Source organism: Eumetopias jubatus, unplaced genomic scaffold (assembly GCF_037043125.1).
Source record: "Eumetopias jubatus isolate StellerSeaLion01/CBP00866 unplaced genomic scaffold, mEumJub1_p1.0 scaffold_2, whole genome shotgun sequence".
NCBI lineage: Eukaryota > Metazoa > Chordata > Mammalia > Carnivora > Otariidae > Eumetopias > Eumetopias jubatus.
Genome location: NW_028274808.1, coordinates 81,250,273 through 81,264,459, shown reverse-complemented (window position 1 = coordinate 81,264,459; position 14,187 = coordinate 81,250,273). Strand labels below are relative to the sequence as shown.

General features: G+C 44.8%; 1 protein-coding gene and 1 pseudogene across 3 annotated transcripts in view; one reads left to right on the top strand and one right to left on the bottom strand.

The window, feature by feature from the left end:
* Nucleotides 1-14,187, bottom strand: part of ZNF827 (zinc finger protein 827) — a 171,762-nt gene that overhangs the window by 83,086 nt on the left and 74,489 nt on the right. For all 3 annotated transcript variants that reach the window (XR_015767772.1, XM_088021027.1, XM_088021028.1), the window contains exon 6: nt 354-593. Coding sequence is in view for 2 of the 3 variants with exons in the window: in XM_088021027.1 (XP_087877153.1) it covers nt 354-593 (240 nt within the window). In the remaining variant the exon portion in view is untranslated. The remainder of the gene's footprint in view (nt 1-353; nt 594-14,187) is intronic.
* Nucleotides 9,149-9,883, top strand: LOC114225589 (MICOS complex subunit MIC26 pseudogene; annotated as a pseudogene).

Below are 14,187 nucleotides of genomic sequence, written 5' to 3'. Positions count from 1 at the left end.
TGGAAGTTTATCTTTTGAACATTAGAAAAAAAAGAAAAAAGGCTGTTAATCAGATCAACTGCCTAAGCAAAAGTAGAGGTGAGATGTTTAGCCTAGTCAACAGGGATCATTTGCACAGAATTGAATAGAGTTCTAATTTCAAATGATTCTTAACTATTTATTAAAGAAAGTTTGGCAGGAGTTCCACTTGGCAACATTTTATTAACTGTTAGTTTGAGTGGCAGTATGCATGTTAAAGTAACAAAATTGATTTCTGCCTGAAAAATCCTATAATGCGGGTGTTTTTACTTTGTTAGAGTGGCTTTCCTTCCAATTATTCCCAATTATTGACATTTTTCTGCACAGAAACGTACCTGACAGTTGAAAGAGAAGCTCGGAAGCCATCTTCACAGAGATATCCTGACTGAAGAGGTTTCTCTCTGGGGGCACTCTGCCCTCTGGCATCTTCTGTAAGGGTTCGGTTTTCTCTCGCCCGATTAAAGTGCTATAGCCAACATTCCGGCTGGGTGATACCGAGACATGCGAGTCCTGGATGTCAACCTCCATGGGCTCCTCTTTAATCTTCACCATCTGAGTTTCCTTGTAGCTCTCCGCTGCAAGCAGGTGAACGAGGAGAAACCAGAACACCACGGTTTTAAAATTCTGAACCAAACCCAGTTTCTAATCACAGAGAGAACCACGAGGATCATGTCTGGGAGCAGGTGAGAAGAGTGCCACAGCACAGGGGAAAACAGATGGAAAAATTACTAGTTCAGCCCACCTTTCCTGAAAAGGTAGGGAACTGAAGCCCAGACAAAGAACGTGACTTGCCCAAGGCCATACCCGTGGCAGCAGATCCAGGCCCAGCCAGGTCTCTGAATCTAGCACTAGGGGTCCAGTGACCAGGGTCTCCCGGGCACTCCCCCACGTGCTCCATGCTCTCTGCTATGCTACTTCCAGAACTAACGGAGAACACGGTGAACATCTGTCCTTGTTTCAGAACTCACTCAATTTCAGCGAATCAAATTAAAGCGAACATTTTAATATGACGATTGTCTCCCTCTATTTTTAAAGTTCTGATCAGTTTTTTCTTCTCGCTCTTCTAGGGCACCTAAATTAATAAAGGGTAAACAGGGTCGATTCAACTGAGACATTTATACCTTGCTGGGAGCTAGTAATCCTCAAGACCACCTAGGAAGTTAATTGCAGCCCACAAGGACCAATGCTTAGAAAAACAGCAATCTTACAGGCTGTTGTTGCTTTAGGTGTGACTATTAGATGTTTGATCTTTAGTCTGAAACATACATTCACCTTGCAAAGTCGGACTTTTTATGTCCATGCATTCTGTAGAGCTAATGACAGAGCATCTTTGAAACAAGGGGTGGGGCAATCAGCCCGGCCATTAATTTGGGTCACTTTAAAATGAGCACACTTTCAAATCAATAAGCATTTATTAGTAACTATAGTGTACTCAACATTTGGTGGGGGGAGGACATACAGAGAATAGTGGGTTGAACGTGAGCCCTCAAAATCTGTCTATGTCCTAACCCCAGGAACGTGTGAATGTCACCTTATTTGGAAAAAGTGTGATCTGCAGATGTGATTCAGTTAAGGATCTCAAGATGAGATCATTCTAGATTACCCAGGTAAGCCCTAAAACCAATTATAAGTGTCCTTAGAATAGATAAGGACGACAGGGGAAGGGTGCGTGAAAAGAGGACTGAACATGTGTTCCACCCTCTGTCCCAAAACTGACACGCTAAAACTTCATACCCGATGTAATATTTGAGGTGACTAGTCATGAGGATGGAGCCCTCATGAATGGATTAGTGCCCCTATAAAAAAGACCCCAGAGAGCTCCCAGACAGCAAATATTTGGGCTCTTTAATTTTGGCCTTGCCAGCCTCCAGATCTGTGAGAAATACATTTTTGTCATTAATAAGCCACCCAGTCAATGGATTCTGTTATAGCAGCCTGACCGGAGCAAGACAAGAAACTGGAGTCATGGTGGACACAGGCTGAGGATTTCCCAGAGCCACCAGAACCTGGGAGAGGTAAAGAAAAGGGCTCCCCTAGAGCCTTCAGATTTCAGACTTCTGGCCTCCAGGCTGTGAAGGAATAAATTTCTGTTGTTTCAGGTTACCAGGTTTGTGGTAATATGTGATGGATGGATGGATATAGCAATAAGAAGCAGTAGGAAGCAGATGGGACAGATGTGAAAGGGGAACCTCACTGCTGTAAGCTGGGTGGTTAGAGAAAACTACGCGTTCCTCACAAAGCAGGGTGAGAGCCAAGTACACGTGTAGTTTATTGAGCTGTAGTAAAGAAGACGGAAGAGCATTTTGAATTAAATGATTACAATTAATATAGTGCTGTCAATAAAAGCTATATAAGAAGTGGGCTAATTGTTCTTTTCTCCTTCCCGACATATTACACATGGTTTTCAGGGTAAATGACTTGTTTTTTTTGTCAGCAACTAAACTGCCAAGCAACTGTTATATTTAATTTAGATCCCTTCCCCCTTTCCCTATTCCTGCCAAGCTGTTGTTTCTCCGCCTATCTGTGAGGCTCATAAAAACCAAGTTGATTCAATCATGCTAAAAAAAAGAAAAAAAGAAAGAGAAAAGAAAAGAATATGAAGCTTTCAAAGTTACACGTCTAGCTTCTTTGCCTTGATTTGTAGTCCACCTGATTGTTTCTGGAGTGCAGACTGCACTCCTTGCAACCTCTTAAGGGATTTGATGACCTGACAGCCACCCTGACCTCTAGCTACCTCACCCATAGGTGCAGTCACAACACACATTTCCCTCTTTGTGCTCCCTCAAAGTACGTAACATTTGGAAAATAAACAGTGGGGTCAGTGACACAGGTATGTAATGATGTCTCTGAACCCTGCAAGTCATTCCAAGGTTTGAAGACAAACACAAAAACATACTGAAAAGGATTCACTTAATTCCACAAAAATTTCAGTGATACGAAGAGCAAAGCGAGAACGAAGCTCCATTATCTTTATCTTTTTCCATCTCCTTTCCCCAGCTTTGCCCCTAGGTTAAAAATCATCTGGCTATGTGTACCACTGGCTTGAATGGTATCAGGTTTTGAAAGCTACTTGGGATAATTTCAAGTATGATTTACATGAAGTGCTTTCTGTCCTTTCTTATGACAACTCTTGACCTTTCACAAACGCACAAAACACTGATTATTGATTAAAAAAACCTTTAACATTTTTAGTCTACCTGATAGACTCCAGACTCACAGAGTTTTCAAGCTGACATCTCAATGGACAAGTGAGACATAATATAAGAAATATATAAGAAAATATTTGCCAACTGTTCTCTTGCCTTTTTTTGTTGTTGTTAAAGCAAGGTTTCTTAACCTCAGCACTGTTAACATGTGGGGCCAGATCCTTTATTTGGGGAGGCTGTGCTGTGCATTGTAGGATGGTTAGCAACATCCCTGGTTTCAGCACCCATCCTCCAGGTATGACAACCTTGAATAACTCCAGATGTTGCCAATATCCTCTGGGGGCAAAATCCCCCAACTGAAAACCACTGCTGTGAAGTTTTTGCTACACTTGGGTTTTCAACCCCCTCCCCTCAAATTTTATCAGAACCCAAGGCAAATAAGAAAGAAAAGCTCCTCTTAAGTTCTAGTTTAACGCTCCCCCACATATTAATCACCATCTCAGCCTGGTGCCTGGACAGGCTGGCCTAGGAGGCAGGAGGCAGGCTGATCTGGAAACAGATCTTAAGTCGGCCAGAGATCCCACTGGCCCTCTCTCCCCTTTGCCTGAGGTGTCCTGACAAAACAGTGGTTGAATTAATCATTTCACTCACTCTTAGCTTTGACTCCCACACCCAGGGACATGTTTACCCATCCAGGGTTTACTCTTTCCCATCACCTTCCCTCTCCACACATATCGTAAATCCCTTTAGAATCTCTTCCTAAAATAATAGGACAAATACTAATTTTACCCCAAGTGGCCTATACTGCTATTCCAAGAAAAAAAAAACTGGCACACGGGAAAAGATGAGAGACAGTGTTAACAGTAAGGTTATGCCTGGGAGGTGGGTTGTAGGCGACTGTTCATTGCAATGCTCATTTGTATCTTGCAATTTTTCTATGATCAATACAGATATTCTGTCATTTACGTACTTTTTAAAAAATAAAATAATGACTACATATGCCCATAAGAAGACGATTATTTCCTCTTTTAGAAGCATTTAGAACACTGTGTATCTGGTGGCATCGGAAGAGTGGGTTTGCAAATCAGATAAGTCCAATTCAAACTCTGCTTGGCAACCGCAGGGGAAAAAGCCATAAGAATATCCTAACATGGTCTTTTCTACTTTTGCGAACACAGTAAACATAAGTAATTATCAATTAGTATTATTTCATTCATCAGTCATTTGGTCATCCCATCATTTTACAACATGTCTACTAGGTACTATGTACGAGGACAGAGGAGATGTGGGTTACAACGGCAAAGAAGACATGGCTCATGACCCCAAGCACTTTAAATCTACATGAATGATCAGACAAGTGTAAACAGCCCTCTAATAAAAGAGGTAAAATTAAAATACAGTGTGGGAAGAGGAGTCAAGGAAGACCAGGAACCAAAGCACAAAAGGTGGATTGTAGTCTTCTTGGGGTGTTCGGGTAATACCATGTTGGCTGCTTTGGCTGGAGGGCCAGAATTGAGAGATGGAAGTGGCACCTTGAGTAAGTGAGACTCACAGGGTATAAACATAAAAGCAACTCTCCTTCTGTATTCCACTGTCCCTTGAAGTCGGCCCTGTAGGAAGAGTCCCTCTACCGTCCCTGGGTGAAAACTCAGGCAGGCCCATAACTTGATAATTCTTAGATACTACAAAGCCGTATCGTCCTTTAAACAGCAAAATGGTCTTGATTCAGAATCCAGAAGGTCCAACCCACGTGTTAGTCTACAGTTCCACCTCCTGGGAGGGGAGTCCTTCCTGGAAGGGTCTCCAGGTAGCCTTTTGTGGCGGAAGGAATCCGCTCCTTCTCCCTCTCTCGTTGCCTTCTCCCCAGCACACTAGCTGTCTTTTCAGACCCTAGAAAAGAGCCAGAGGAGCAGGGGGGAGGGAGAGAAGGAGAGAGGATGGAAAGCTCTTCGCTACCCCGTTCTAGAATGGCTTCACCCTGTTTAGGCCAGCAGGCATTTCTCTCATGGAATTCAAGCATGGGGTCTTCAGAGATCTTTAATTTCGAACTGATCTTTCCCCTGAAGTTCCCTTTACGTGACTGAACTCCCTCTTGTCTGGGGTCCCGTATTCCCTCCACTGCCCTAGGAATCTGCCTGTCCATCCCCCTTTATCATTGTGCAGCCACCAATCATCTAGGCGACTCCACTGGAAGGCATTTAAGGCCATACCTAGACTAGCCCTCCTGTGGGAAAATGGTCAACACTGGGGCCATGGTTGACAGCTCCTCTGTACTTGACTGGACGAACAGCGCAAGCTCAGCCCCCTCATAGCACAGAAGCATTTCTTGTGCATGCAGTCCCCAAAGCAGCTCGCCATTTCCCACCCTCTAGCCTTCCCAGGCAGAGACATGGAACACCAGTGCACAAGGCTCCCCACCGAGGAAAACACATGACAAACGCCCAGGGGGCGCCCCATAAGCTGTGCTCTCTAGATTTGGGGTGAGGCTGGTACCCCTTCCCTCATCCCTGCCACCCTGCAGTTGGGGGGAGCACAGCACAGTTGTCTCCGAGATACCCTCACCCCCATCTTCAATCGCCTCTCACTTTTATACTCTCAATTTGGCCAAGAGGTCCAAGAGTTGTTGTGTGTGTGGTAAAATGTATCACTTTAGTCATTTTTAAGTGTCCTGTTCAGCAGCATTAAGTACATTCACATTGTTGTACCATCATCTCCATCCATCTCCAGAATTTTTCATCTTCCCTACTGAAGCTCTACCCATTCAACACTAACTCCCCATTCCCCCCTTTTCCCAGAGCAGTAACCACCTTCCTATTTTCTGGCTCCAGGGCAAGAGTTTTCTCCCTCCCTCCCTCCCTTCCCTCCCTCCCCCCTCTCCCTCTCCTTTCTCTTCCTTCCCCTTCCTCCCTCCTGTTCTTCCCCTCCCTACCCCTTCCTTCCTTCCTCCCTCACTCCCCTACCATCCCTCCCTTCCTTTCTTTCCTTCTCTCCCCTTCCCCCTCCCTCCTTCCTTCCCTCCCTTCCCTTAAAATCCTTCATGTTGGAACCTTGGTGCTGAAGTCAAATCCTCTAATGAACAGCCGCTTAACAAAGAGAGGCACATTATATTCCAGAGAAATAAACCTGGAGAGGTAGGTAGGGGCAGAATGTGGAGTCTTCAGTGGGGGCCCAGAAGCCTAGACAGAATGGGGGGTGAGCGAGGAGCCAGCGTTTGGGAGGTCTGCACAGGGGAGGAGCACAAAGGCCAACCTGGCAGTGGCACTTGGAAGGCCTAGGGGGAAGTGAAAATGGGGGCGCTTGTTCGGAGTTTATGGTGGTAATCCAAGCAAGGAGACGCTGAGGGCCTGAACTAAAGGTCACGGGGAGAGAAGATTCATAGGATATTCTAGAGGTTGAATGGGGAGGAACTGGAGGCGACTGACTGGCTAGGAGTCTGAATAAAAAATGAAGAGACCAATGTGAGAGAAATTACAAAGAAAGTTCATACACGGCGTGGGGTGGCATGATTAAAAAAAATGAGTCTATGACTTCTAAGCTTGAGTTTTGGGAGATGCCCTCAATAGGAGTAGGAAAGACAGAAGAGTTGGGTGGTGGAGAAATATGGCGGGACATTTTCAGTTCTGTTTGGGATAAGTACTTAGGAGTGCAGGTCGGGATGGCTGTGGGCAGTAAGAGGAGAGTCACCAGTGACACACAGACCAGAGGTCATCCAACTCCAGAGGACGTGGTGAGAGCCAAGGGAAGGTGAGTAGAGAGCAGAGGATGCGGTGGGACTGTTACCTCTACTCTTAGACCGGAGGACGAAGAAAGAGTGAGGAAGAGAGGGGGCAAGGGAGTGGCCCAGCATGGTGTGTTCATGGAAACCCAGAGAGAAGGAGAGAGACACCCCAGGTACCTTCATGAAAGCCTCCTGCTTCTAGCCTCCAGGCCTGTCGAGGCCCACTGCATTCCTGCCCTTGGGCTCCTGCACCCTTAGATGATTCCTTCCCTTAGTTTCTGTCCCCTGTAAAGCCCCAGGCCCACCCCCCTGCGTCATCCCTCAGCATGCCTCCAGAGGCCTCTGTGCTCCTGCAAAACTGCAGTATTCCAGTGGCTTCAGCATGCCATGCTGTTCCTCACCCTATTCCCTTCTAAAACACCCCGGTGACATCCTGTTCAGATTTCAAAAGTACACCTGGCCCTTGAACAATGTGGGGGTCAGGGGTGGTGACCCCTCCTCCCCCCACACAGTCGAAAATTCACATGTAACTTTTGACTCCCTCAAAACTTAACTACTGATAATAGCCTACTGCTGACCAGAAGCCTGACTGATCACATAAACAGCCAATGAGCACGTATTTTGTCTGTTGTATGTATCACAAACAGTATTCTTACAATAAAGTAAGCTAGAGAAAAGAAAATGTCAGAAAATCATAAGGAAGAGACATTTAAGGCACTGTACTGTATTTATCGAAAAAAATCCACGTCTACGTGGACCCGAAAATCCTGTGGACCCACCCAGAAGCGGACCCGCATAATTCCAACCAATGTTGTTCAACTGTCATCTGTATTCAGGTCTTCCCTCTGTGAGCAGCATTCCTTTATCTGCATCTAGTGACCCTCTCTCTCCCCGGTCTATCCTACCTCTAGATCGTTCAGCCCTGCAAACCCTAGAGCGCTCTGCAATTATTATTCACACCCACGTTTTCCCCTCTGCACCGAACTCTTGGGGGTGAGCGAGATTCTTATTCATCTTTCACTCCCGAGATGTCTCACAGGGCCTGGCACATTCGATATTCTTAATGTGTATTTGTCACATGAGTCACCTGAAACACAGCACACGGCACGTGTGTGATGCTCGTGTCTTTCTCTTGATTCCTCGATCTGCCATAGATGCTATGAATTCATACATGCTATGAGCTTAAAAACAAAACAAGAGGGGCGCCTGGGTGGCTAGTCGGGTAAATGTCTGCCTTTGGCTCAGGTCATGATCCCAGGGTCCTGGGATCGAGTTCCGCATCGGGCTCCCTGCTCAGCGAGAGCCTGCTTCTCCCTTTCCCTCTCCCCCTGCTTGTGCTTTCTCTCTGTCAAATAAATAAATAAGATCTTTAAAAAAAAACCCCAAAAAACAAAATATGAAAGGATGAAACATTGACAGTGGCACTGAAACAGACAATAAAAATTGCCCCTTCTCTCTCCAGCTGGTTCACGATCGTGACCCTGAACTAGCATTTTAGAATAACAAGAGGCTTCAAAGAATGCGTGTGGAAGCAACACCAATGATGCCATGTGGAAACAGTACACTTTTTAGAGTGATATTCGTGTCAATTAGATAAATTAAAAATCTGTCATCTCCAGCTGGCCATCCTCAAAGATACGGGGTTCTCATTGGTCCTAAAAACACCATCCAGGTGTGAAACCCGATTCCTGTAGGCTGTGGGTTTATTACTAGCACTCTGTGAACAACAGTGCAGGGCAAGGGGCCCAGGTGAAGTGAAAGGAACAACCAGGGGCAAGAAATGAGCTCACACGGTGGCATCCTACCACAGGGCCTGGCACCCGCAGGCATCTGATCAAGGCGGTTGCTCTCCGCCTTTGCTTTCTCTTGCTTGACTTTGCCCTTGCCAAAATCAAAATGGAATGAAGAGTTGGGGTGGGTTTCCTTGGTGGCTCGGTGAAAGACGGAGCCCCAGGCCTCTCCCTGAGCCTCTGAGACAAGGAGGGAGGCCGAAGTGGAAATGTTATTCCGCAGAAGTCTGACACCACCCGTCGGGCTCTTTGTCCTCAGAGGGAAGCAATGTGGGAGTGAGGCAGCCTTGGCCCGGTGGCTATGCCCTCACCTTGTGACTGGAGCTGGGTCCCCAGTGAAGTGGAGAGAAACCTAGCCCCACTCTTCGTATGGGAATGAGGAATCCGAGTCTCACACACTGAATGGTATTCTTCCTTTCTTCTTTCTTAGCCTACCCTGTCTCTCTAAAGTAGTGATCACACGGACCTCTGCCAGCAGCATGTTCAAGGTAATTCAGAGGTCTGTGGGGCCAGCCAGCCTGAGTCTGCTCACCTTCAGAGTCTCTGCATCACCTAAAAAGGACTCACCTCACAAAACTTCTGTGAAGGTTAATGAGCTTTCACTCTACTCCGTCCCTGAGGGTCAATCTAAATATGTGGAGGAGCCAAGGACCCCACTTGAAGAAAGCATTTCACATCTCCGACGTTACTGCGAGCCATATACAAGTTGGTGTCAGGAAATGTACTCACAAACTAAGCCCAGGATGCAGAGCTTGGCTCAATGGGGGTTAGGCAGCTATGAATATCTCCAAAATGCACCTCCTGGACTTTTTCCAAGACTTGGTGTTACTGGTTTTGCTGGCATTGTTGGACTTCTTTTGGCTAGAGGTTCAAAAATAAAGAAGCTGGTGTATCCACCTGGATTCATGGGACTTGCTGCCTCTCTTTATTATCCACAACAAGCCATCATATTTGTCCAGGTCAGTGGGGAGAAATTATATGACTGGGGTTTACGAGGATACATAGTCGTAGAAGATTTGTGGAAGAACTTTCAAAAGCCAAGAAATGTGAAGAATTCACCTGGAAATAAATAGAATGCTCCATGCTCTGCCCATTTTAATCAGTTATAGGTAAACATTGGAAACTCCATGCAGTAAACCAGTATTTCTACAGAAAAATGGCAGAGAAGCCAGTACTGAATATAGTAAATTGGCTTTCTTCTTCAGGACAAACTATACTAGGCTTCTTTGTTATCTTGGGTGATGCCATACTGCAAGTGGACTACTCGGAAATCCTTTCACCTAGAGATAATGTCTAGCCTTAGAACTCCTCGTTCTCAAGTTGCTATTTATGTACATAATTAAAATTCCAAATTAAAAAAAAAATAAAGTAGTGATCACACGGAACACAAGCACAAGCATCCTGACACAATTTTCCCTTCTTTAGGGGACCAGATCGGTATAGGCTTCTCCATGGGAAGTTCATCCTAGGTTTCATTTTTCTCCACGGCGTAGCCCTTGGTTCATTTCCACAATGCCTAGAGTGCAGCGGGCCTCAGCAGGGAGAAGCTCCCCATTCCTGCTCTGAGGAACGAAATACAAGGCTGTGGCTTTTCCATGGGTGCTCCACACCCCAGAGAGGTAAAACATACACTCTGATCAGTTTCCTACTCTCCCTATGGACACACTGTTCATCTGCTCCTGGGGAAAACGAGAGCAAATGCTCTCTGTGAAACAAAACAGAGGGGCAGCTCTGGTTCTTCTAATAATATATGAGAATCTCTGAGAACAGTATATTCTAACAGAAGAGCCCCACAGTGACCTACAGTACACACACACACACACACACTTTCGATTCCTAAAACAATTTCAAAGACATGTTATCAGAATTGGCCTTTTGAATTGGCCCCCCAAAATTGTGAGTTATTTCCCCTCTATCATATACTACTTGGCAACTCAAGAAGGAGAAGTCACAAACATCTGAAGATTTAGCTATGCACACTAGAAATCACAGTTCACTAGACAGAGGTAAGCAGGGGGTCAACTTAGAATCAAGTTTTTAAAAACCTACAGGGCGCCTGGGTGGCTCAGTTGGTTAAGAGTCTGCTTTCAGTTCAGGTCATGATCTCAGGGTCCTGGGATCAAGCCTCACATTGGGCTCCTTGTTCAGTGGGGACTCTGCTTCTCCCTTTCCCCCACCCCTGCTCATGCTCTCTCTCTCTCTCTCAAATAAATAAATAAATATTTTAAAAATAAAATAAAAACCTACAATGAGGAATACCAGGTGTTCTATCTGAATCTGCAAGGAACAAATATGCCCTCAAAAATGGAACTTGAACTTTAAAGGTAATAAAGAGTTAGTGAGCCCTGGAAGTTCTCTTTCTGGGGTCCAAGAAACATTATTTTCCATCAGAGCAAAGTAGTTGAGGTTTTATCCCTTGGTCGATTTTTAACTTGCCTTTACATCCTCCAGACCAGCAAGCAATGCAACAGGTCCTTGCCTGAGATAGCTCAGCTGGGCATTTGCTGGTGTTTTCAGATTGGCCACCAAACCGGGCCCATGGTTGCAGCACAAGTTTTGGACTTGATTCTGGGTCTGATGTTGCCTAGTGTTAGATGACACAGGAGGCTCACGTGACGAAAAGGAAGTCCCTCTGTGGTCACGCAGAAGATGATCACAAGTCAGGATATGTCCATCACACTAAACAAATTCTGCACAATTTCACTTGTGTCCAATGACAATCAAGAATGAAAATCCTTCGGTCACTGGGGGCTCCAGGAGATCAGTTTCTCCAACCAGCAGATGACGTGGAGTGCTCAGTCATTATCTGGTGACCTCTGAGTGTCCCGGTGTTAACGTAAAACCTCTCCCAGTCATCTTGTTTTCTTTTCATTTGATGATTTCACTAGAAATTAGCTAAAGAGGCACATTTAAACTGTACGTCCACCATTTGGTAACATTCCAAATGATCTCATTTTTTAAAAATTAACCTATTTTTCATCTAATGTCCAGAATACACTTCACTTGTCTCACATTTAAAAAAAGGAAGAAAGAAAGAAAAAGGGTCAATTAAAGCATCTGATCTAACCTTAAATCTATTTAACACTATTATCCTTTGCCATTTAATAAATCTAAGCCCTGTCTACCTCATCTGCTGTGATTAATAGGCCTTTATATATCCTTCTCTGAACCTGAATGCTGGCTGGGGGTGGGGGAGGGGAGAAGGTGCATGCTTAGGTTTTAAACAGAATCCTTGCAAGATTCAGTAAAATTCCTGCTGACGTGAAAATAACCAAAAAGCAAGGTCCATCTCTGTCAAGTGATCAGTTGGCCACTGCTTTATGCCCAAAGAGGAGGGAGAAGGACAGAGAGAGTCCCTAATACCCAAAGACAGGAAGGAGCAAGTGAAGAGTTTTATCTCAATAGCTGAGAGTTCTCTAAACTTTTAAGTACTTTCCACTAAAAGATGGTACCAGGATATAAGTATATACAGACAAGTTTAACATGTTTTCCTTGGGTGGTACTAAATATTACTGAATCCTGTCCCCAGGCTATCTCTGTTGAGAAGCCTTGACTATTTTTCTTCCATTGGTTGATGTTTCCAGCAGGCAGGGAAGGGCTGGTAAGCATGGTGCAGAGAGCAGAACAACCCATAACAACAGAGATATTAACCCAGGCACTAACTAACTAGAGTGAGGGAGTGAGGTATGGGTAGCAACAGATGGGGTGGGAAGAGAATGCAGGACCTGTGCAGGAGAGAGCACTGTTTTATTCCCCTAGGTCCCCTTTAGGACCTAAAGCAGGGCTTAGAAAATAGTCGGAGCTCAGTAAATATTTGTTGAAAAAATGAATAAGTGAAAGAAAAAACAAACAAACAAAAATAAGAAGAAAGAAGGAAGACCATAAAGAAGAAGTGGAAAGATAAGGGAGAACTAAAGTACAGAGTTCACTTAAACCCAAGAAATCTTTACATACTTGTGCCAGAAATCAAATCCCTCATAGCCAATGATAAATGAGCATTTGCTTTTGCTAGGGCACTGTCCCTAGCACCATGCTTGCGGGAATCTTTAGACCGGGGTGAGACCATCTGATGGTGGAAAATGGTCCCTCTGGGCTCTTAATTCCCCTTAGTTCTTGGAGACATGAGTGCATGGGTATCCTCATGATGTATTCTGGCTGTGTTTCAACCTTCTCTTCCAAATGTTTTTCGAAATCAAAGCTACTTACAAGTAGCAATAAATGAGTCATTTGACTCTCCCTTCCTCTCTCTGTGTCCTCTCCTGTGCAGGTGCTGAGGAGCAACGAAACAGCCAGCGAGGGAGAAGGGGGTGGTAACCCCAAATCAGACAATGAGGCCTAACGCTTGAACACTCACTGTTACCACAGGATGAACACTTTAGCTCTGGATGTCTCCTGGAAAGCCGAGAAAGAGTCATATAGGAAGAGCTTTCTAACATAAACAATGTGTTAGGAGAATATATTTTAAACAGCATTAAAATGGGATAAACAGGGCGCAAAGGCTTTAGCGCAAGTAACTGAGAAGAGACCACCATCTGTCCTGGTTAAACTACCCTCCTCCTCCTAGCCCCCAGTTTTCTTTTTTCTTTTCCACAGCTCTTTAAAACAAAGTAGAGGCAAAAAGGTATTATCTACATATTATCCAATCTGTGAGCTAAATAAGCATTGATGAATGCCAACTGAAGACGAGTACCAATATTCAAATGTACAGAGTGAGGCAGGACGATTCCACTCTCAAAGTAAGTCCCGCAAATCACTGTACTCTCCCCTTTCGTTCTCATTAATCTTTTGGCTCTGCTGAGAGCCTCTTTCCCTCTCGACCACAGGGGCTATGAAACGTACCTTTGGCTACATATATGTGGACCACAGAAAGCATCCAATAAGGCTATCTCCTTGAATTCCCCTACCCCAGAACACTAGGAAGAATTTCTGGTAGCAACGGTACTGTGTGTCTATCAGTAGGTAAGTTTATAGGGATAAGGCTGATAGTAGCAGGAAGTAAGGAAAGAGTTCATAATTCATTCTTTAGACAACGACACTCACCACCTGATTTTGGCCCTAAGATGAAATATGGTGGGTCACAACTATATTCTATCACTTCCCCCCATTTCTCCAGCTGGGGACATAAGTGATCCAAGCACATGGCAAGTCACGGGAAACCAGGAAATGTGCTGGAATCCAGCTGCTGTCCCCAATTTAGAAAATAGGAAGTAAATCACCTCACAGCACAAACCCAGGATGGTTCAGATTTGGGAAAAATAGATACATGGGTGGCGTAAATAGAATTATGAGGAGGGAAGACCAAGATCCCTTTGGAAAGAATGGCATTGGCCCTTGCATTTGGATAAAGGAAAAATGCCCCTCTCAATCCTTCATCTTCATGTAAGAATAACAGATGCCGTAAGGGAGAAATAGAAACAAAGCCTAAAGTGAGTAGGAGGAAGGAAATAATAAAGATTAGAGCAGAAATAAATGAAATAGAGACTAAAAAAACAAGAGAACAGATCAATGAAACCAG